The following is a 22,874-nucleotide window of genomic DNA, read 5'->3' as shown; positions in this document are numbered from 1 at the left end:
CAAGACCATACCTGGACCTATTCTTGGGATAAAAAATACAAAGATTCCTCCAACACAGAATGGGTAAAAAAGTACGGAGAAGTAGATAAATTCTAGAGGGGCTAGACAGTAAACTTAAGCTAGAACAACCCTTACCAACCTTAATACATTATATTATTTTTATGTACCCGAGAGCAATTTTATGTTATAAATTGGGTTCCACCATGGGCAACCAAATTGGACAAGCTTAGGAAGCAGTCAATGTGTTAAACATTCCAAACTGAAAAATTTATCCAGCATGAGTAAATGATTTTCTCCATCTTGTTGTTCAATGTATTTAACGAACCAACTATTATAACAACTACAAGTGGGTTGCTACAATTAAAAGCATCGTCTCATCATTTGTATGAAAATTTATATGTGAGCAGATGATCAATTGATTTAATTTTTATACACATGTGAAGTCACGCATTTTTCTATGAAGTCTTGAACATGTGGAAGAATTTTATAGACTTAACCCATTCTCCAAACATATCCTTACACTTTTCCCTTCATAATATTTTAAATAATTTCCCCTCAATGTCATTTCCTAATTACAAACTTACATTTAAAAGAAATATTAAATTCAACAACTAGAAAGTATTATTTAACATTAGTTTCAAATTTATTAAGTAATTTTGTAGAAGTTAATAGAACAAAGTTTTGAGTGGACCTTTCTAATACATCAGTCAATTTAATGGGTAAGTTATTTTTTGTTGTTTTTACATACCACAATATTAAAATTAAATATTTAAAGTGTAGTTTCTATTAATAGTTACTGTTCCTAAACAATTCCCTTACTAACTTATAATCTAAAGTTGTATTTTTTATATTTCCATCTGTTTGCACCCCTATGCTGGAGTTATAACAGGATAATAGACTATACCTTCCCCTATATTTCATTAAAATAAGTCACTCATATTTATATAATAGGAAGTTATGAATCTCTCAACTCAACCATGTATCCAAGTTGTGAATATCTACTGTGTCCTACATGGATCCATAATAGGACCTGACTTGGGTTGCGCATCGTATAAAACGCCCCAAAAATAATTTCTTTGAACAGCGTGAGCTAAGAAATAATCAGTTAGTTCGACAAAGAGGGGACAATGACTTGGACTTTGTGTACAGGCATAAGAGAGTGAAGAGCTCTTGAGTTTAAACCTTGCCCACAAATTAGATTTTCTCTTTCTTTCTCTCTTCCTCTCTCTTACATTAACTTTTGTTTGTTTAATACATTCTTTTTAAAAATTAAATTCTTAAGTAGGAGGTAATAGTATAAACTGGCACTCCTATGAAAATATTTCTTTTTTTTTTAAAAAAAGATTCTACTCTATTGTAATATTCCTTGAGTTCTTTGGATACATTTTGGTGGTGAGATCATTACCAATGGTGGACATGGATATCACTCTAGATACAGCTCTATTTAGTTATTACTCTAGTTTTGTTATTCAAGGGGCTTTTAATCCCAAAATAAAATTATCTTCTTCGCCTTGGACACATACGCTTTACTTTTCCTTCTTTCAACAATGTAAAGCTAGTTGAAAACCAAACCACCGGAACGTTAGAAAGAAGCTTTACAGAAAAACCACCAAAGAAGAGATTAAAAAATTTTACAAAATAAGGTTGTAAATACAGGTGAGAAAATTTAACTGTGTTTTATTTACCTCTAATCCTTTAAAAGGGATCAAATATTGTTTTAATATAATCAATGGTGGATTGTCTAAGATAATGAAAAATATTAAGGGTCTCCACTTTTTTACTTCTCAGTGTACAATATAACAACCGTTTGCTCCAAAAACATGGGAGGACCCAGATGGCAGACACTACGTTCTCAAGCACGATTCTAATATCACAGTCCTACACGCTCTCTATATAGAGTCAAGGAGAAGCCACCCTTCAATTAGGTGGGACACATCAAGCAACCTTTCTCTAATATTTGTTTGCCATTATTTATATTTGACGTATATTTACATTTAGTAGGTATTATTTGCCTGTGTACTTGATAATAAATTAATTTGTAAGTGTACCTTTGAATTAGGTTGTGATCGATTTTATATATCGATTAATTGTGAAACCTTCCAAACTTTTGGTAAGTTAGTGTTTTTGTTTTATTGTGACAATAACAGTGGGCTGTAACAAGGGAAAAAGCATATAAAATGGAAAGTTCTGATAATTCTAAGATTATATTGGACATTTCGGCTCCTTCGACAAGCAGCGAAAATATCGCTATGGACGAAGATATATTCAGTGCTAATGAGGAAGACCAGGCACTCGTCAGCAAGTTTTTGGAGGGCGAGATGAACTTCAACGACTACATCGAGAACGTTGCCGGCCCCACGCTGCCGGAAGACACGGAAATGTACGATATCAAACCTTTGGTCGAATCCATCAAGAAAAACGAAAGTGTAAACAAAGCGAAGAAGGGGATGCGGAAGCTTCCGCCAGCCCTAAAAGGCCTAATGGGCGAGGCGAATCTCAGAGTGGCAAGAGGAGACAAAGAGACTGCTGTTAAAATCTGCCTCGAAATTATCCGTCAAGTGCCGACTGCAGCTGAACCGTTTTTGACACTTGCCGGAATATATGATGAAATGGGTGACGAAGAAAAATTCCTTCAGATGTCACTCGTCGCTGCTCATTTGTCGTCAACAGACGCCTACCAGTGGGTCCATTTGGCAGAACTGTCTGAAAAACAAAATTTGATAAAACAAGCAATAACTTGTTACACGAAAGCTATAAATCTTGATATTCAAGACATGGAACTTCATCAAAGAAGAGCTACTTTGCTTGAATCTTTAGGTGATAAAAAGACTGCAATAAGGGGGTACATACGACTGCTTTGCTCCTTAAAACCCGAACAGGGCGAACTCATAATCTCCCTGGCGAAAACTATTGCACAGCTTTGTCATAAAGAAAATGACTTGCAGAAAGCGAGTTACGTTCTTGAAATTGCTATACAAAAATGTCCTCAACTGATAAACCTTGAAATAATCAACTTGCAGCTAGAACTATTGCTGCAGATGAAAAACTACAAATCTTGTTTAGACATTATGTTGGCATTTTGTAATCTAGTCGTCAAAACAGAATTCGATGGCGATGACATTAAAATCATCAACTTTGAGATTCCTAGTGAAACTCCAATTGACATAATGACAAAAATGATAATCGTGATGATACATATGAAAGCAACTCATTTGATTGATACACTGATGGAACCGATTATGAATCTTGAGCCGTCAACAGCAGGCGATTTGTATTTAGACATCGTCGATGCTTTCGTTGAAAATAAATTATACGAAAATGCACATAAATTGTTACACACTTTGATTCAGAGTGAAGAGTACTGCCTCCCTGGTGTATGGCTGAAGTATGCAGAAAATTTGAAAAATCTCAAAAAATTCCAAGAAGCTACAACTGCTTATTATAAAGTTTTGGAAAATGTCCCACAGCACGTGGAAGTGAGAATGACTCTAGCGTCTTTATTAGTCGAACTTGGAAGGCCGGATGAAGCGATTAACGCATTGACGCAAAACGAAGAATACGATTATTTGGATGTTGGCCTTTTGTATGAAAAGTGCACATTGTTGAGAAGGGATCCATCTAGGGCTCAAGAACTTATCATGGTCAGCCAAGTGTTGTTTTCAAGACACTGCACACAAATAAGAAATAAAGATGAGCTTTCGACTATATCTACACTCCAGCGTTATGATAGAAAGAGGGTGGCTGTAAAGCAAGTGCGTAAATCGAAAAAAGAGTCCGAAGCCGATTCAGACATTCCAACGTTCAGAACGGACAAGAAAGGCCCTACTATTGAAGAGGAATGGGAACTGTTTAAATACATTTGCTCCCTTTGCATTGAGCACAAAATGTACATAACTCTCCAGCGGTTGACCTTCACAGTGCAACTTTCCACAATATTTCATGTATACAAATTTGACATTGACGTTCTGAGTGTGATTGCTGCATATTTAAATAGAGATTCTCATAATGGTTACAACATTATAAGGACATTGGTAGCTAAAAAATGTTTATCGGTAAAACTCTGGCATTTGTTCAACTTGATAATTACTAAATCGGATGATGCAAGGCACAACAGATTCATAATGCGGCAGTTGTCTAGAGATTGTGAACATCCTGCACTAGGGATTTTGCATGGGAATAACTGCCTCGTTTCGGGAACGTACAAGTATGCTATGCACGAATACAGCACTTCCTATTCAAAAAACCCCACACCGCTCAGTGCACTCCTCCTGGGCTTGACATATCTACAGATGGCAGCTCAGAAGTTCACATCGAAAAAGCACCACCTTGTTCTTCAAGCCTTGGGTCTCCTCGCGCAGTACAAAGACAAAAGAAGTCCACAAGGTTTGCAGGAAGTCCATTACAACCTTGCCAGAGGATTCCATCATTTAGGACTTTATACTTCTGCAATATTCCATTACAAAAAAGTGTTTGAATACAGGGATTTAATACTGCCTTCACAGAAACCTGAAGTTTTTGATCTCTCACGAGAAGCGGCTTTCAATTTACACCTTATTTATAGTCAGTCTGAATCTTTTAACATAGCAAGAATGTTTTTAGACAAATATATTGTAATTTAATATTTTTATATCATGGCTCATCAAATTATTTTATATAAAAATCCTGAACTTTTTTATTTCTTTTTGTTTTATACATGTGTTGTTAAATAAAATCTATGTTTTTTTTTATTAAACGTGTATGTACACATCTTCTTAAAATGACCTATTGTTATATTTCTATGTGTGATAATTTGGTATTAGGTCATAGAAGCATCGAAATCCCAACTTCATGCCAAGCTTTCGTTTAATTTGTAAACATCTTCAGGGCTGAGTCAGTGTACAATTTCTTTATCAGGTACACATGTCGGTGTTTATAAATCCTTGATAATAAATAATTAACATATAAAAACAACAATTAAAATATCAAAAATGATAAAAACAATAATAGATCAATTATTTTTCACCAATGTGCTTATTCAATGATTAATTAATTGTTGTTTTAAATGTGTGATGAGTTAATGATTATTTGGAGATCATGAGATGTGGTCTTGTGTGACGTAGGTTTTAGAAAAACATTTTCTTTATCGTGCCAACGTTTCGATCTTTATTAAGACAATCTACAGGGCCTGGGATTTAAACAATGTTTATAAATCCCAGGCCCTGAAGATGATCTCAATAAAGATTGAAATGGCATGAAAAAAAAATGTTTTTCTAAATCTGTATCACATAAGACAGCATCTCACGATCTCCAAATATTTGTTAATTTAAATTCGATGCATCTCTTATCAATATCTCACTGGTACATCATGGCATTCTTCACGAGAATTCANTTTGTATATTTTCAAACAAATCTAGCAGTTAGACTTGTATTGAAAGTGCATAAGAGTTTTATTATCATAATCAGTTAGTTTTTTTATTTATTACAATCCCCTTTATTGTTTTTATACAAATTCTGGAAATCGCTCAATGGGTGGTGGATTACTCGATATTCATTCATCACGCTTTACACCTATTATATAAATAACTTAATTAAGGGTCGATGGGCCAATTTTGATAAAGCCATTGGCTCTTTACATATTCACGCTAATAAATACATTCACTCTCAACCCAATCTAGAGTTATAACTCAGTTAAGACTGTATGTGATCTGAAAAAACAATTTTTTCAGACAATTTTGATTTTAGATGTTTATTAATTAAGGTTTTTAGTTGAGATGAAAAACCTTAATTAATTGTCTTGTATTAATTGGTCAAGCGGACCACGAAAATAGTGAATTAGATGTTTATGTTGCTGAACCGGAATTGTGTTTTTTAGTAAAGTATATTTGGGTTGTTTAATTTTGAATAAATTCTAACATGGTGACATACAATGTCAGTTTTCTCCAGTTGATATTTTTACTTCGATAGTATCGAATTTTCCGATTGACATTGCAAATATCTCAAGAAACGATTCGATATTAGTAATATCGGTAGTGTCGGAAGTCGGATCGTCTCTATTTACAATGAGATTTTGGAGTTTCCAATTTAAATTTCTTTTTCCAATTTCAGGATTTTTCCAATATCCCAACTTTACTCTCTCCAAACAATGAACTGCAAGTACTAGGCGTACACTCTCACTGTTTGAGTCAGGTAGTTTCAAACAATATGGTCTCTCGAGTTGCTGTAGAAGTGTTGAAGTAAGTTTTTATTAAAATCAATTTTGCCCTATGTTGCTCAGATATTTCTTTTTTTACATCTTCAGGAAGGCCGAGGACTTAAAAGACAGGACGAATCTGAAGACTGAGATCACCGTGGACGCCTGGCCTGCACAGCAACAACTCCAGGTTTATAAAAATTCACCTAGATCTATTCTCGGCTTTTTAATTTTATCAATTGCATTTACAGAAAATTTACCATGACGTGCTCATTCTGGATCTTGAATATGCCCTTGATAGAAAAGTCGAACAGGACTTGTGGAACTACTGCTTCAAAAACTACATTGTCACTCTTCAAAACAATGCCAAAGATAAGAAGGTACACAGTTTTTGTTTTATAATTGTGTATTTGAAGCGTACCTCTCTTGTACATCGTACTTCCATCAATGAAACAGATTGATGAATTCAAAAAAGTTTGAACAGCTGTTAAGGTTCAACTGGTCTTTACAAAAACATTATTTAAACAATCTAATATAATCAGAGAGTCATATAGCAGCATTTCAAATCACAATTACTGATACATCACCAGTTGTAAGTCTTATTAGGTGGTTTTACCTTTCTACCATTCAAATCCTTTTCCTGTGAATGTCGCATACTTTCTCTACAAACCTTATTTAGGCCAGATGTTAGATATTAACTACACATGCTAGCTGATTTAGGTTTAAAGCCCACACAATCCTAAAGGCTAGTACACACTCGTATAAAAAATCGCACGTCGGTAGACAAATCGCCAATTTTGTCTGTAGACTGTTGCGGAACAAATCCAAGATCTGGAACCTTTGTCACGTGTCCACTTCTGCACAGCTCAGTTAAACTAGTTTCTGCGATAACATGACGAATGAGATAGTGACCTGAGGCTTTGCTGCTTGTGAAGTTTTAATTTTTGGCCAAATCGTAAAAATTGGTGGACAAGGAAGTTTTAGCAGACAGTCCTACATTTGGATAGACTCTTCTGGAAAAAATTAAAATTAGAAGATAGTTCAGGTTGCAGAAATTTCACCCGGCTAACCACCATAAATTTTATAATTTGACACTTATGGTTGGAAAGAAAATGTCCAAGCAAACAAACAAGATTCAGAGCAACCATTCCATCCTCCCTGAGGCAAATGTTGTGCAACATGTATCAAGTTTTCCATCCAAGCTGGGAGACCATAAACACGTTTTTTGTCTACAGGTTGCAGAACAATTGATTTGTTCCCGATCAAATAAGACATCACAGAACTTTGACATAGACATGAGTTGCGCGATTTTGTGTTTTAGAACTTTATTTGATAATAATAATTTGGGAGGTTATGGGCTGACAAACACCTGTCATCCCTTTGCTTGTTTTCACTTTTTTTTCTAGTCTTTCATACATATTTTTTTAACCTGCTGGCAGTTCATCTTCTTAATCTGGTTACTGACTGCTTTTATAAGTATGTTACGTTTATATCATTAAATGCTAGCTTCTCAGACTCAGGTTGTCAACTATTAAATAGAAACAACGGCATAAGTATATAGATGAGCCACAGAAGTACTGCAGCCAATGGGAACCCTCCCAAGCCGGAACCCGAGCGGGCACAGCAAGGTGTTCCCAGCAGGACTACTCTAGGATTTCTATTTGAGAAGGCACCCCACCCAGAAACTACAAACCACAGCACTTACTCCATTCTTGCTAATAACTTACTTTTACTCTCCAGACATCACACAATCACCCCAGAATACTCGATATTTCTTGAGGCGGGGGTCATACAACCCTACCTCTATATTCTTTACTTTAATTCTCTCTATATTCTTTACATTAAGAACCTTTGTTATAGAACAATGGTGTCATTTTTCAAAATCGTCTGTCATGGTTCCTCGACTGTGCGAGTGGGTTTTATTTGTCTCTACTCCAAGAGATATGCTCAGTGTTTGGCTTAGATCTTGCTTTCTTGAGGTATGTTGAAACAAATTTTAAACCCAGCGTAAACCATTGCTTCAATTTTGATTTCTATTTACAGGCATGACAGCCTTTTTGGTCTTAAGCGTCATGTAAATGATAATTTGGCCACGAACAAGCCTAACCGGGCATCATGCTATTATATATGCCAGCACTGTCTTGTACATTTGGGTGACATCGCCCGCTATAGAAACCAAATGATTCAGGCTGAATCTTTTTATAGGTATACCATTCATGGAATATATGTAGATCTATTTATTTCATTGTTTTGTTATATTTAGGCATGCGGTTTCTCTTGGAGCGAACAGTGGTCATCCTTACAACCAACTCGCTCTCTTAGAGGCTTCAAGAGGTGACATGCTAAGCACTGTTTTTTATTATACCCGTAGCATTGCTGTCACACATAAATTTCCTGCGGCTATTACTAACCTTGCAAACACTTTCCACAAATGTGCTTCTATTGAGTAAGTTATACAAGGCGTTATATTTGTATTCAGGAAATAATAAAAAAAAAAACTTAGGTTACCAGCAGAAGGGGCAAAGTTGACTGTGACAGAATATGAAGCCTCTTTTCTTCAGCTCCACGCCTTGCTGTATCTATCCCAAGACATCACCTTGGCAAACCAAATCCTCCACAGCCTCACTCAATCCTTAACACCGCTCATAGCTACTCAGGAATTCAGCAGTTGGAAATTGATTCAAGTAAGACACTTCAGATATAAATTAATTGAACTATTTACTTTTGTTCTTAATTAATTACTAATGTTGTGGTTTTTAGATGGCAGTCATCACAATTTTTATGTACAACCAGATGGATGGAAAACCTTTAGATGTACACAGAGTTTTGTCCGATTATATGGTTGGGTTTTTAAATGCTTTGCTTGTACCTCTTTACACTGCAGCATCGAGCGACTCTGTTCAGGAATACTTTGGACTTCCTGCTGGTATGTATTATTTATTTATTAATAATCGAGAATAAAATAAGTAACATTTTTTAACTTCAGTCAAGATATTTCTTTCTTGGATGAAATGTGATCCAAGCGTGGTAAGCAGAATGAACCGTCAACATTTGTGGCGAGGATTATGTGCTCTACTCAACCTTTTACCCGTTACTCATTCAACTATAATAAATTGTAAGTTGTGAACAAAAAGTTATTTTACAATTAACAACATTAAGACATTTTTTGCTTTTAGATATTAATGCCGCTTTACCAGAAGACTACGATCTGCAGGGATTTTTGCCCCTAGAATCAATGCTGACAGGCATAAAGTAAATGTGTTTGATTATTTTATTAAATAGTGATACTCAGTAAATTTATTCTTTGATTGTAGCTTCGGGGGAGAAAAGCTCAATGAAGACATTGTAAAGCGGCTAAGAGCTCATAGGCTTTTAAAGTATGGAGAGTGGCTTGCGATAAAATGTGATTGCAAGCCTATATTTATCAAGTAAGTGAACAATTTGAATATATGAAAGAAATGAGGATTGATGTTGAGTGGGTGAGAAAGAAAGGTTTAGGTAGATTTTAAAAAAAAATACGTTGATAACTTTTTATTGAAAATTACTTAAACAATAATTTCATCAGCTAATTATTGATATTCGCTCATTTTTTATTTAGAAAACTAATTATCTGATTTTTTTAAAATTGGTATTGTTTGCTGTGATGTTATCCAATATTTTAATATTTTTCTTATGTTTGTTTATATGTATTGTTCGATCTAATCTATCTATCTAACCTTTCACTTTCAACATTTCTTGCTTAACAATAATGTTGGGTGTGTATAAATTTTTTCAGTTTTCAGAAAAAAATTCAAGCTATCAAAATATAAATTATTTTATTTTTAATCCAGAATACAATTACCTTTTTTTTAAATAATATTTTCTTTGGTGATGATCAGCCTTCTCAGTTTAAATATATTTTTTTTCTTTCCAAAAGGTCACCAAAGAAAATATTAATCAACAGCGGGGTGCTTCATCGATGTTATATGTAGATATTGTTATTTTTTTTTAAACTACAAATTGTACTTTAGTTTTATCCTAGTCACATGGTTTTATTCTAGTTGACCTGTTTAGTTTACCAATGTTTAGTTACCAATATTTTTAGTTTTTAATTCTTTTAATGTTAAGGAAACTATGAATTTTACAATAACATTTGTGTGGAGTTTGGAGAAACAATTGCATCAAAAATGAAACTATTGGCTTCCATTAACAGGAAGTTAGTAATGTTAAAGTCTCGGAGATGGTTTTTGTTAAAATGTCGGACGAATAAAGTATTTCCTAGTCACATCATTAACAGTATAAAATCTTTTAATAATGTGTGTGGCTCCCCTAACAACCACTTGGTTCATAAAATACTGGCTGGTCTAAAGAAAGATAGTGAGAAAAATTGGTTAATGAAATTCATGACATAAAAAAATATCTCTATGATTGCAGTACTCTACCAAACTTGGTTTTAGACAGGTTTTTGGAAAAACAGAGGCTATTTTTTGATATATTTTTAAAAAAGAAAACAAAACTTTAGACTCTAAATATATTGCATTATACAATAAACAATATTTCATCCCCAATCTACCTTTTGGAAAAAAAAAATTTTTTTAAATAATATTTTGTTTACTACTAACATTATGGTTGCAGAAATATCCCCTTTTTGTAAAATTCTAATGACAGATGAGAAGAAATCTATTTTAAACTGTGGCTTATTCTATAGTCATAATCATGGAACGATATGATTTATGAATGTGGGAAGTCAGATTGTGAATAGCAAGTCGATAGCAAGCAAACTATAACATTGTTAGTCGTTTTGACAGTTTTGTTTTCATGCCGTTATGGGTCATTTTGGAGTCTCATCCTGGCTAACCATAGGGATAGATCATTGGGTACAACATGGGATCACAATGATAGCTTAAAACAGAAAATTTCGGAACTCTTTGACGATAGTGCACAACAATGAGTTGATGACCTGGCAGTTCTTCTGGGACTATCTAATAGAAAACTCAAACTATTTCTTCTGTTGTAGAATTGTTAAATCTACATACATCCATTGTTACATTATTTACAAAAAAAAAATTTAAAAAAACAACGCAAGTTTAAGTAAAACTTTAGCCTTGCATTGCTTTAGCAGGGCTTTTAGCCACAATGCCACCAAGGACCGTGAAAACTTCGCGGTCTTGTTGGCAACATGGCAACAAATCCGATATGAATTGGTAAATCTGTCCTTGTATTTAAATGGAGTAATGTCCAACTCCTAAAATATATTTCCCCATGGCAGAAAAAGAGGCGAATGCCATTGCACGGTTGTAATTCTGTATATTGTTAATAAGATTTGCATAATTAAGGAATAGTTCCTTTAACTCCATACTGATTTGTGGTCCTGGGAGTGAAATAAGGCCATTGTGGCTGTAACAGTTATAGTACTGCCAAGTAAATTTTTTAAAAATGCACAACAATATTAGTACTGACAAATATGGTTTTTGTAGTACTTAACTACAAGGTGGAGAGACATACACAATGGCTAATGAAGTTTGAATTCTAGCGCCAGCCCTCTACCACTCCCACGTCCATCATGTTATTACTTGTTTACCGTCCTCATGACCATATTCATATTCAACAAGGCTTGTATATGTATATATCAGACTTTTTCTGATCCAATAAGAATTCTGGTCTGCCATAAGAATTTGGTTGTGTGGTGACAGATCCCAATAACTTATTCCTCGAATATCCCATCAAACAGACAATATGACAAGGGGTGATCCTGGTATTGACTTCAGTGTTTCATTCTTTTTGCAAAAGTTCTTTGGTGTTGACTAAATAGGATATAAACCCTTCCAGTTTATTCCTATTCAGGTGCAAACTAAGCGGTCTTCATTGTTTCTGAGAGACAATTCATGAGAAGTTTCACAATATAACCCAGATTGGATTCTTTCTATTTTTGTGCGATGTATTGAAATCTGTCTTGTAGCTTTGCTACTGTTAATTTGATCTCATCAGTCATACTGCAATGGCATTAATAATTTTTCACTTTTAAGCTCATTAGGCATTCTACAATTAAGCTGATCTTTGATTTATCTTTCTCTATTATGAAAACATGAAACTACTGTTCAGTTACCACATTATCTCGATAAATTCCATGTAAATTTTGTCAGGCATCCTTTGCTCTATACTCAAGATCAAACTTGTATAGCGAGCAATGCTTCAATGAATTAATAGTTTATATGATTCCATGTCGTACGCATTGCAGTTTATTCTAGACTGACTTTTGGAATCAACTACCCCTTTCTTAATGATCTCTTTCAATAGGGCTTTTCCCACCATAGAGCTAACAGGGCTTGCAGATACAATAAATTATATATATAATAATGAATTGCCTTTACTAGGATAAAGTCAAAATTTAAAGAAAATGCATTGTAAAATTGTATATAAATAATAATACAATATAATATAATTAATAATGTAATAATATAATATAATATTGTACAAGACAATACATAAAAAAAGAAAAACATATGTACACACCCAATAAAAATGAATGATTATTGTAAATATATGATTATGTTTGTAAATGTAGTAAATAGTCACGTTTGTAGTCAATTTGGTTCAGAGGTCATCACTTAGTTATCAATTTATTCAAATTTTTTTCAGTGAGTCAGGACAGTTTGAAGCATCACAGTTTCACCATGGGTTGCTGAACGCTTCTGACCTTGTGGCCAACCCTAAAGCTCTCCAAATTTCTTTTGGTAAATATTGCCTTCCTACAAAAACTGTAATTTATTCTTAACTTTATACGTAGTTTTTATGTGAGGGAATATATTTATAAGCGCAAATGTGTAGCGTGAGAGGAAAGTACAGTCAAGACTGAGGTCTAACTCCGGTCTGCTAACCTCCGGAGCCGTGAGATTCTAAACTAACAATATATACAATACAATATTCACTATAGTTGCAACATTTTGTGATTTATATTTATAAATATTTAATTTATAACCTTTATGTAGGAAATGGACATGACGGGTGGAAAGAAAGAACAAGAAAAAATGTTGCTTTGCAGTCGCTATTGAAAAAATCACAGTCACAGGTGAATAATGAAGTAGTGATAATTTATTATTTACTTTAAAGAAATAATTTTGGGTGTGTATAACATACATTTATTCACAAGTCGATGTCTCCAGTTTATGTAACAGAATGTTATTTTTTCAAGGATCAAGAATTATCAAATCGAAATATAAAGGCAGACTGGCAAGAGAACAGAAATCCAGAATGGTGGCCTCAGGGGTATTGTGATTATAAATAATAACAAAATTGTGTTATATTTTATTGTTTGTTGTTTATAGTTGTTCAAGGGATAAATTATCTTCATGGGGATTGCAGTCAACAGAGCAAGTTAGTGTTACACATTTTCGGTACACAATAATGTAAATATATGAAATTAAACATGCAAAAATTTTTGTAGGAAGGGACTTACTCTTTATTCAGTGGGACAGATCTTCAAACAAACAATCTCTCAAGTAGTACATTATATCCTTCGAGCAACATCAGGATGAGCCATCAGGTATTGTGTTGTATTATTTAATTTTGATTGTTGACAATTATAATTGTTTTTTATTTACAGTCTTTGTGGTCGGGGCCAGGCCCCTCACCGTTAGAAAGGCTCCTTGAGCAACAGAAACAGCTCAGGAATACAAAACAGTGCGACACATGAGTTCTCACAGTGAGAAGTTCTGGTTGACAATTTTATTGAGTACATAAATAAGACAGAATTTCCTAAAGGCTCCATATTCGTTATAAAATGAATAACATGAAAAAAAGTACTGACCTGACAACTATTTTGAGTCTTATAAATGCCAAAGCTTGAAGGACAAAATCCATCAGGGATCGATTTTTTTGTGTCCCATATATTTTATTTTGTGAGGGCTTTACTTCTCAACTTTTCATGAACTGTTTCATCTTGTGTTGGAAATCGAATCATGAACAGTGTTGATGGATCAGCCATCCAAATAGTTAATGCAGTAACTGACCTAAATTCTATTAAAGAGAGTTGATTACCTATTTGTTCCTTTTGCCATCTTTACAATATTTACTTGTTTCTTTTAATGAGTTTTAATATTGTTTTGTTAATGGTGTTTATTGCAAAGGAATCTAGGCTTCATATAAAAATCTAAATAATACTTATAAAAAACGATATTACTTCGCAAGTAAGTATGGTGTTATTAAGAAATATGAGTAATCCGCCACCAAGCTTACACCATTGTAAGAATTGAAACTAACAAGAAAAAAATAACCTCCTTTTACAATTCGAAGTATTAATAAGTTGAAAATTGTTAATATTGTAAATGAAATGTTCCAAAATAAACAGTACTTACAAACCATTTAAGTGTCAATTTATTTATCCATTTCATTTACTGAATTTGTTATATTTCCTTTAAGCTGACCACATTGCATTAATTGTATCGTCTTTGAGACTAAGCGCTATAGTAAAGCAATTAAACCTTACACTAAAAAAGAAATCTAACATTCATAGAAATTAAGAATAAATCTTTTTTTAAGATAGTTCCTACTCACAGTAAGTTGTTTTGCAACGTTCCGGATTTTGAGCCCTTAGCTCATCATCAGGTTGACGGATTTCTACAACCACGTTTCTTGGCATGAATTGCAAGAGATAGCTTTTTCTGGGGCGGGAACTGTTTTTTTGCTATGGTTTCCATTTACCTTGGTACAAATGTATTATTATTATTATTATTATTTTTAAAAGCATTTTTCAATAAAAAGAACTAGTGCTGAAGCGTTCTCAGCAGCATCAGAACAGTCTGGTTATGCAATCCTGCACAACTTGAATTTTATTACCCACTTGTACTATTTATTTCAGTCTTTAGTGATAGTTTTTTGCTTTTTACAACTTATACTCATGATTAATTATATTATAAACTTTAAAAAAAAATTATATTAATAGCGCCCAAAAGGTAAAAAGTGAAGAGAAGACAAAATAAATTTTATATAATAAGAAGTCGTACAAACCCTCAGGGTGCCAGTGTTTTTGAAAAAAAAAAACCATTGGTAAGTATATCGGGTTCGAATCCAGTGGCCCTGCATTTGAACCTGTGATCTTTACCTTACAGTGATGAGCACCATGTCAACGCCTAAACCATTGCAGCTACTGACGCCCCTATAGCCTGCATGTTGTTATGCTACTATGTGTATCGGCATAGGATGTATGGCTTTTTACAATCCAAATATTACTGTTATATTTTCTTTTCAAATGATTGCCTTGTCAACACAAAATAAATTTTAAAAAGTTTCCCAAAATAAGTATGTAAATTTTTCACCAAGCCTTCTTTAAACTCTTCTTAGGCTTAAATGTAAAACAATTAAAAAATATATATATTATTATTGTAATAATTAAACAAAATCCGTTAGAAAATTAACAAAAATCAAAAAACGTTTTCCAGAATACATATATTCAAATATTTTACAAAGCCAAACTTAACTTTAAAAGCGAAAATGTTTGCATGTTTGACAGTTTTGTTTCTGTATGCTAATATTTTCCTAATTTACAACATGATAAATCACAAAACTTATATATTTAAAAAATAATATAGAATTAATTTTTACCTGCTTTTTTTTGTAAATAATTGCTGTAAAAGCATACAAATGGCAGATGGGTGCATTTGTATCCGGAGGGTCTATTCTATGTGAGTGCAAAACCACAAATGCCTATGTTGAAGCTAAGGATTCCTATACCCTCAGGAAAGGGACCTTGTTAAGTGTAAATAATAAAATCTCCCTCTATAAAGCCCCATGGCCATGCTCCTCTACACACGCCCATCCTGGTGTCACTCTTGAGCTACTAACTTTAAAAAGTCAAGGTCATCCAAAAATGAATTTGTAAGGCTTGCTAGCTTGTCTCTACTGGAATTCCATGACACAAAGAAGTAATCCTGTAAGGGGCTTAAATTATTTGCTGAGGTTTCAATAAGCTCTAACACCATACATAGAGCAATAGGTAATTATAAAGGAGTAAACTGGAAGCACAGAAGGGTGAAACATCTAATTGATCTAGCTCCATAGCAATATTTTTCATAACCCCTTCCCATTAACAATCAAACGTATATGTATATTAGCATAAACAATTTATGTATATAGTTAAATATATTCAATACCAAAGCTTTACCTTATTTACTGTATAATATAATCCATTAAGAATTAATTTACAACTTTGTGGTTTTTTGCATACTTTTTTCCAAAAATTATAAATACTGTGAAAATTAAGTTTAATTTGAATAAAATAAAATTTTCATATCCACTGCTTGCATGAAGAAGTTTATAGCGTTCCGTCACTTTACCCTTGAAAACTTAAATAATTTATGTGGAAATTCATTATTCATATAGAAATCTGATCAATAAAACTGTAATGTTTTTTATGTTTATTTATTCAACATTTTCTTGATTGCTTCTTCCATTTTTTCATTCATTTTTATTACATTTATATTATAATAGTACTTGTATTTAACACAAGAAAAATGTAAACTGATTACTAATAGTCCTTTTTTAGTCGTGAAGGGAGGTGAGGGATTCACTGAACAAACAAAATTCTCAAATATTTGTCTAAGCTGAACTTGGTCTTTCATATGACTCTCCTTTCTTATGCCTTCTCTCTCACTCACTCTCTCTCCTTCCTCCTCCTCCTTCTCGCAATATAATGTTTCATTTGTTTCCTTTAAAATTCTCACTTTTTTTAATGTTTTTCCCGTTTGGAGTATCAGAGTTTGGATTAAGATGAGAATGCACAGCTAATTTTTAAGGGATCAAAGAGACCAAGGATCAAAAATACTAAGCAAATTTTCGGTGAAACGGTGACATGTAAATTATAATAATCACAAATGATTATTCAGAAATCGTGAGATGCGGTCTGGTGTGATGTAGGTTTCAGAAAAACATTTTCTTTATCGTGCCAACATTTCGATCTTTATTAAGATCATCTTCAGGGCCAGGGACTTACAAACATTGTTTTAAATTTAACAAATACATGTAGGATGTGAAAAAAAAGGAATTTATAAAATGCAAAAAAACTTTTTTTTTTTTATATTCAATCAAAGTATTTTTGAATAATCATCGACAAACGGTCACTAATCACTGCACATAATCACAAATTGCGAGCAATTGAAAAAGAGTCGCGGTGTAAGTCGTACACCAATTGTGAGATTTGTTTATTTAATCGTGAGTGCTTGAATCTCATCTCGAGTACATAGAGCGACACACCTATTATTATCCTTGATTTTTATTAATATTATTTTTTATTTGTCTTACAAATGACAATGACCGGCCAAAATTAGCTATGTACTGCCTAAATTTTTTTTGATTAATCGTTTCTATAATACATTACAATAAACTGGCTCTTGCTCAGCAACAGAAGTGAATTCTCTAATGAGGTTTAAACTATATGGGAAAAATATCATTTTTCAGTAATTCTTTATTTAACAAAATTTACAATAATTTAAAAATAAACAAAAATAATTCATATACCTCATAGGCACTTCAGACTAAATAGCACGTTCTCCCATATCATCAATTTTTCTTTCACTGACTGCTTTCCAAAAGAGAAGAACATGGTTTTCGCTACATTCAGACAAAAGGGAGTTCAAAATCTCCCTGTCGACTGATATGCTGACATTGGCACAATAATTTTCGATTGTATCTTGTAAAATTGGTTCTAAGTTTTCACCATTCAACTCGGAGACTTCACCTATGACAGTTACCCAGATCAATCAAACAAACTTACACCTGCACAAATTTCTTACCTTGACTTTGGTAAAGTAGATTTAATACAAGTAAAAGTATTTTTAGTAAATTGCCATTAAAGTATGATGGAAGCAAACTATCCAATAAATTGACAGATATTATCGAGATGCCGTCTAAATTCTCATGAGGTCTATTCATTATTTTAAAACAAACACATCCTATTTGGTCACTATATTCACCTTGTATATTAAAATTTGTTAATAAGACAAAGTAAATTATATTTTATAAACTAAAGGTAAAAACCTACTCAAAATTGCTTTACCACTCTCGTGACCTGAAAAAGACAAGAGTATCCCACACCAGTGTGCCGCTGTTTTTTCAAGCTGTTTATTCGGAAATCCCTCCTCGTAGGTCCAGCATCCTAAGAGCTGTTGCCAAGCATCAATCATACCAGAGATCATTTCTATATTGTTTTTAAATTAAACTAATTAAATTTTTTCAGTAAAAGGTACAGTTTATAAATTACCTGATGTGGCGAAGTACTGGCTGAAATCTTTATCACTAATTTCAATTGTGCAGATCGTGTTGAGAAATTCCAAAACACAAGTCAATAGGTCTTCTACAATTTTGAATCAATTAACACAAACCCCAGGGCCAGAGAGAAAATGCAAGTACCATTGGTCGAGCTTTTCAAAATGAATGAGAAATACGGCGCGAGGAGGGAGTTTGTAATAGCATCTTCAAGCCATTTGGGTGAAAAATCACTTTCCTGCACAATGTCCCAAGCCACGGCGTGCATGACCCGAATGAGCTGGATGAGAATCGGTGGGTCCGACTCGTCTAAAAGTGCTGTCAAAATGGCTACTGTCTCCACTTTCTCAGACAAGACTTGTCGCACGTTCTTATCACAGCACATATTGGCGACAATCCCAAGTAATATTTCCTTCAATCAAAAATAACATTAACAATTTACATTAATAAAAATTAATTCAATTTACAGTGAATCTTTCATTTCTCTCGCCGCAGAGAGCATTAGTGATTATAGAAAGCACTTCATGCTTCATAAGGAGATCGATGACATCCTTCTCCAATGTCATGTCCCATAATGCACAGAGGTCAGATTCAAATTCATCACACCATTGTTCTTCTGTAAACTAAAAAATTAATAATTAAGCTTTGTGTGAAAACATAATTCTCAACTTTGCGTTAAAATGTCAATATTGTAATATTGTAGTACAACAAAAAATCACTATGCCATAATACGTTTATTCAAATATACTATTCGTTGTTTTCAGTTAAAAGCCATATTACTTCTGTGATTTTGATGAGCATCCTTAAAACCCAGCATTCACTGTAAAGTGTGCTACCAATGGCATCTCCTTTCATTTTTTCAAGTTCTGAGGGTGGATACTCGTTCAACGAAGGATTAAAATTATGCTCTGTGCTGGAAAAAAATGAAAATCATATATGCATAGCATAATTTTTTTATTACTATTTCATAAACAACTTGCATAATGAAGGCTAGGTTTTACGTAAAAACCACTACAAAAAAAAAATCATTGTAAGAAAAATCATAGTAAATCCTGTCTCTAAACCACTCAACATAAGTCATTTTGATTAATTCCTTGTTTTACAGCTTACAATGGAAATTAGTAAAAATAATTTGATAATTATTTGAGATCGTGAGATGCGGTCTGGTGTGATGCAGGTTTAGAAAAACATTTTATTGTGCCAACATTTCGATCTTTATTGACATCATCTTCAGGGCTCAAAGAGTTTATTTTCTATGTTTGTTCTCTCAATAAAGATCGAAACTTTTTTTCTAAACGTTTTTTGTTGTTTTTCTAAACCTACGCCATACCAGACCGCATCTCATGATCTTAAATAATCATTAATTAATGGTCACTAACCTCCACACATTATTTTGATAAGCTTGACAAGACATGCCAAATTGTTTTTCATCCTGGCATTCTTAAAATTCAAGAGGATCTCATGATACAATTTTCTTATCTTGACATGTATATTTAGATAAAGTAGGAGTGTCAAAGCACTTAGAACTTAATCAAACATAAATTGACTAAATAAAAAAACAGTATCCGATGACATAGCAAGATTGCTGGAAAATTATTAAAACTCTACAAATGATTACACGATATTTGAATATTGGCAAAAAGAGGGAGAATGTAAAGTTGAGATAAAGATGAAGAGTTGGTGGTGCCTTGCCAGCTGAAATCATGATAGTTCAAATGGTAGAGGACCGATACTGATCCACATGTCGTGGGATCATATTCTGCTCGTGACACCAATTTTTTATCTCAGCCACACTACATAAAAATAATAATAAATTCAAGTCATTATAGAATTAAAACGTCAGGATATGAAGAGAAATGGATTTCTTCTCCATCTCACTCTTGACTGATCCTGTTCAAACTCAAAGGAATATACATTCAGGGTTATCCTCAACAAACTTACTTTAATCTACTTTGCATTTACATACAACATACACGCAACAATAAATGAAGTTTATGCAATAATTGGATAATTTGGTTGTATTAAATTTAAGCAAATCTAATCATAAAACTGATTGATAGAGTTATACTGCCATCTCAACCTTCAACTATTTTTTTTTCTTCATCTTTTTAAACTTTATTGAGCTAATGAACATTACATGCCCTCATTCCTCACTTAAACAAATTAATAATAAATTTGGTAACAATAGCTTATGTTAATTAATTATTTAACATTAATAGCTATGAGTTTAGGATGGTACAAGGTTGAAGTGTCTCTTCCATTTAAGTCATCTTTGTGATCTTGGAGTTGGTTGGCTCTGGGCAATTTCTTACATCAGTTAATTGGGATGTGGCATGATGGATCTGTGGTGTCAACTGTAGGCTGATCACCGTATTAACGTTAAGGATGTCCAACTCTTTGTGGATAGTTTGGTTCCGAGCATGCTATAGCATTTGTTATTAACAGGGGATACGGTTCTGAATGTTTGTACCTTTTTAATTTTTGAATCAGATACAGCGCAACCATAGGCCCTATGATCATTATGTAAATGAGTCGTTTAATGTGGATGATTTTACCGGCTTTGTTGCCAAGTGTGACAATGTTTTAAATAAGTGTTTCCCACATTAGCTTTTGGTTCACGTATATTCCTAGATATCACCACCAATATTGTATTGGGTTGTCTAGAAAATAATGCAGATTTTCATGTTTTCTTTCAATTACCCCTCTATAGAATAAACTGTTTACGTTTGATGCATTATTCTTTTGTACGAATGCCGACCTTTTTAATAATCTTCTAAACAAAAATGTTTGTTTACCTCAGTAGCAGTTCATTACTTGGGAATTCAAACCTTACTAAGAATTGTAAATTGTATGAATAACACGCAATTTCATTTTACGAGTTTAAACCCTGTCAGAATGGTGCCCAAATGACCAGAAACATTAATGAACTCCAGGGCGATGGTAGTGTGAGTGAGAGCACCATGGTTTAAAAAATTTCGAGAGGGAGACAAAGAAGGTGGTGGAAGGATTTCTTTCTTAGATGATAATGTTCTGCGAGATTTGGTGGAAGAAAATCTCAGAACAACTGTTCGAGAACTTGCAGAGACACCATCGCTGACCACCCTAAGGCAATTGGAAAAGTGAAAAAGCTCCTCTTGCATTAAATACCCACCAAAAAAATTGTTAATAAGTTTATGCAACACTTTACCGAAACAGAAACAAACTTTTTCTAGATAGAATTGGTAGTGGTAGCTGGCTCGACAAAGGAGAAGAGCACTACATTTTCAAAATTTCTAATTCATTGAAAAAGGTGATGGTGACTTTGGTGGGCTTCATTTGGGCTGATTTACTATAGCTTTTTAAAGCCTGGCAAAACATTCAATGCCAAAATGCATTGCTCTCAAATTAAAATTGCACCAAAAAATGGCATTATTAATGCCATCTTTGGTCAATCAGAAAAAGCCGATTCTGTTACAACGCTCGGCCCCATATCTTTCGTGTAACAACATGAAAACTGTTGGATTTTGGTTATGAGGTTCCGCCTCACCTTCGCTATTCTCCAGACCTCTCGCCTACCTACTACCTTTTTTCTGACACTTGGATGACGTTTTACAACATAAAAAATTTATTGATCAAAAGTCATTGAAAATGCGTTTATGCAATTTTTTAATAACAAAGACTCAATATTCTATTCAGAGTGGAAAGTGGTATTTTAATTAACAAAACATGTTTAAAATAATTTATTTAACTGTTTTTAACCATAAACCTGCATTATTTTCCGCACAACCCGATGTTATAAAAATTTTAATAATAAAACAGTACAAATATTGTAAATAACACTTTCTGATGCCATATCTACAAGAAATTTCTATCGTGTTATTATTATTATTTTTTTTTTTTACCTTCACTTTTGTACCCAGAATAATCTCAATTGTTAGTTTTTTCTTTAGCATTCGTCCAATATTATTGTACTTGTATAATAAGTGAACATAGAAAATGTAAACAAAGACAAGATAACATTTCAATTAAAAAGATAATTATAAAATATACGTTTTATTATATTTTAAGGTGTGTTATTTTGACTAAAAATAGTTTCTGTGTTGGATTAAAGTTTAGTATTAGATAGAAATCATAAGATATGTATCACTTACCTTTCAGAGTTATCCATATTTTATTTGTATTTATTATTAAAACATAACACTAAAAACTGATTCTTTGAACAAATACAATTTGTTCTGCGATAATTCAACATGCGTACGGACGAAACATAAATTTAAAAATGGTTTTCAAATTTTAAAAAGGAAAATCTAGTCACTGTTATCAGTCAAAGTGTTTTATCAAAACAAAGTTGAAATCGACCACACAACTCAAGAAGACATCGACCGCCGGAATTTGAAATTTTTTGAACACCTGTGCAACTCGAAGGATTGCATTTTATCAAATTACTGAAAACAAAGAGAATAATTAAACCATAATAATAATCCATGAT

General features: G+C 33.2%; 3 protein-coding genes across 8 annotated transcripts; 2 read left to right on the top strand and 1 right to left on the bottom strand.

Annotated features, from left to right (window-relative positions):
- Window positions 1-98: 98 nt before the first annotated feature.
- LOC106668104 (protein SMG7-like) lies at window positions 99-14,508 on the top strand. Of its 3 annotated transcripts, XM_014396555.2 has the most exons (18): window positions 99-719; window positions 6,085-6,212; window positions 6,278-6,359; window positions 6,421-6,549; window positions 8,030-8,148; window positions 8,213-8,374; window positions 8,433-8,615; window positions 8,673-8,853; window positions 8,930-9,095; window positions 9,156-9,284; window positions 9,346-9,421; window positions 9,484-9,597; window positions 12,788-12,882; window positions 13,138-13,217; window positions 13,341-13,414; window positions 13,474-13,522; window positions 13,593-13,691; window positions 13,752-14,508. In XM_014396555.2, the coding sequence occupies exons 2-18, from the start codon at window positions 6,181-6,183 to the stop codon at window positions 13,839-13,841; spliced, it is 1,860 nt and encodes a 619-aa protein (XP_014252041.1). In that variant the 5' UTR covers window positions 99-719; window positions 6,085-6,180; the 3' UTR covers window positions 13,842-14,508. The 3 variants fall into 3 exon arrangements, with proteins under 3 accessions (XP_014252041.1, XP_014252042.1, XP_014252040.1); XM_014396556.2 differs by lacking the exon at window positions 99-719 and having other exon boundaries at window positions 5,985-6,212; XM_014396554.2 differs by lacking the exon at window positions 99-719 and having other exon boundaries at window positions 5,986-6,212; window positions 6,254-6,359.
- Window positions 2,005-4,693, top strand: LOC106668102 (general transcription factor 3C polypeptide 3). The gene has a single exon (XM_014396551.2). It carries the CDS (start codon window positions 2,178-2,180, stop codon window positions 4,617-4,619), a length of 2,442 nt encoding a protein of 813 aa, XP_014252037.1. The 5' UTR covers window positions 2,005-2,177; the 3' UTR covers window positions 4,620-4,693.
- A 2,764-nt stretch (window positions 14,509-17,272) lies between the features above and the next one.
- LOC106668168 lies at window positions 17,273-22,719 on the bottom strand. Of its 4 annotated transcripts, XM_024228881.1 has the most exons (10): window positions 19,786-21,106; window positions 19,383-19,417; window positions 19,187-19,314; window positions 18,874-19,029; window positions 18,551-18,818; window positions 18,402-18,494; window positions 18,183-18,338; window positions 17,935-18,114; window positions 17,660-17,879; window positions 17,273-17,572 (listed from the first exon to the last, which is right to left on the bottom strand). In XM_024228881.1, the coding sequence occupies exons 1-9, from the start codon at window positions 19,818-19,820 to the stop codon at window positions 17,677-17,679; spliced, it is 1,254 nt and encodes a 417-aa protein (XP_024084649.1). In that variant the 5' UTR covers window positions 19,821-21,106; the 3' UTR covers window positions 17,273-17,572; window positions 17,660-17,676. The 4 variants fall into 4 exon arrangements, with proteins under 4 accessions (XP_024084649.1, XP_014252166.1, XP_014252165.1 ...); XM_014396680.2 differs by lacking the exon at window positions 19,383-19,417 and having other exon boundaries at window positions 17,274-17,572; window positions 19,187-19,319; window positions 19,786-21,105; XM_014396679.2 differs by lacking the exon at window positions 19,383-19,417 and having other exon boundaries at window positions 17,274-17,572; window positions 19,786-21,105.
- Between the last annotated feature and the right edge of the window lie 155 nt (window positions 22,720-22,874).

This window comes from Cimex lectularius, unplaced genomic scaffold (assembly GCF_000648675.2).
Source record: "Cimex lectularius strain Harlan isolate CLEC.00 unplaced genomic scaffold, Clec_2.1 scaffold349, whole genome shotgun sequence".
In the NCBI taxonomy this organism is placed as follows: Eukaryota; Metazoa; Arthropoda; class Insecta; order Hemiptera; family Cimicidae; genus Cimex; species Cimex lectularius.
The sequence above is the reverse complement of the archived record's forward strand: the minus strand, read 5'-3'. Positions and strand labels throughout refer to the sequence as shown.

What these genes read in the sequence shown, in the direction of transcription:
- LOC106668102 (XM_014396551.2), top strand. Translation starts at nt 2,178, where the DNA reads ATGGAAAGTTCTGATAATTCTAAGATTATATTGGACATTTCGGCTCCT.
- LOC106668104 (XM_014396554.2), top strand. Translation starts at nt 6,181, where the DNA reads ATGGTCTCTCGAGTTGCTGTAGAAGTGTTGAA. An exon ending in TTAGATCTTGCTTTCTTGAG is followed by an intron (nt 8,149 to 8,212) that starts GTATGTTGAAAC and finishes TTCTATTTACAG; the next exon opens with GCATGACAGCCTTTTTGGTC. An exon ending in TCATTCAACTATAATAAATT is followed by an intron (nt 9,285 to 9,345) that starts GTAAGTTGTGAA and finishes TTTTGCTTTTAG; the next exon opens with ATATTAATGCCGCTTTACCA.
- LOC106668168 (XM_024228881.1), bottom strand. Translation starts at nt 19,820, where the DNA reads ATGTCTTGTCAAGCTTATCAAAATAATGTGTGGAG. An exon ending in TATCAAAATAATGTGTGGAG is followed by an intron (nt 19,418 to 19,785) that starts GTTAGTGACCAT and finishes TTTTTTTTGTAG; the next exon opens with TGGTTTTTACGTAAAACCTA. An exon ending in CCAGTACTTCGCCACATCAG is followed by an intron (nt 18,339 to 18,401) that starts GTAATTTATAAA and finishes AAAACAATATAG; the next exon opens with AAATGATCTCTGGTATGATT.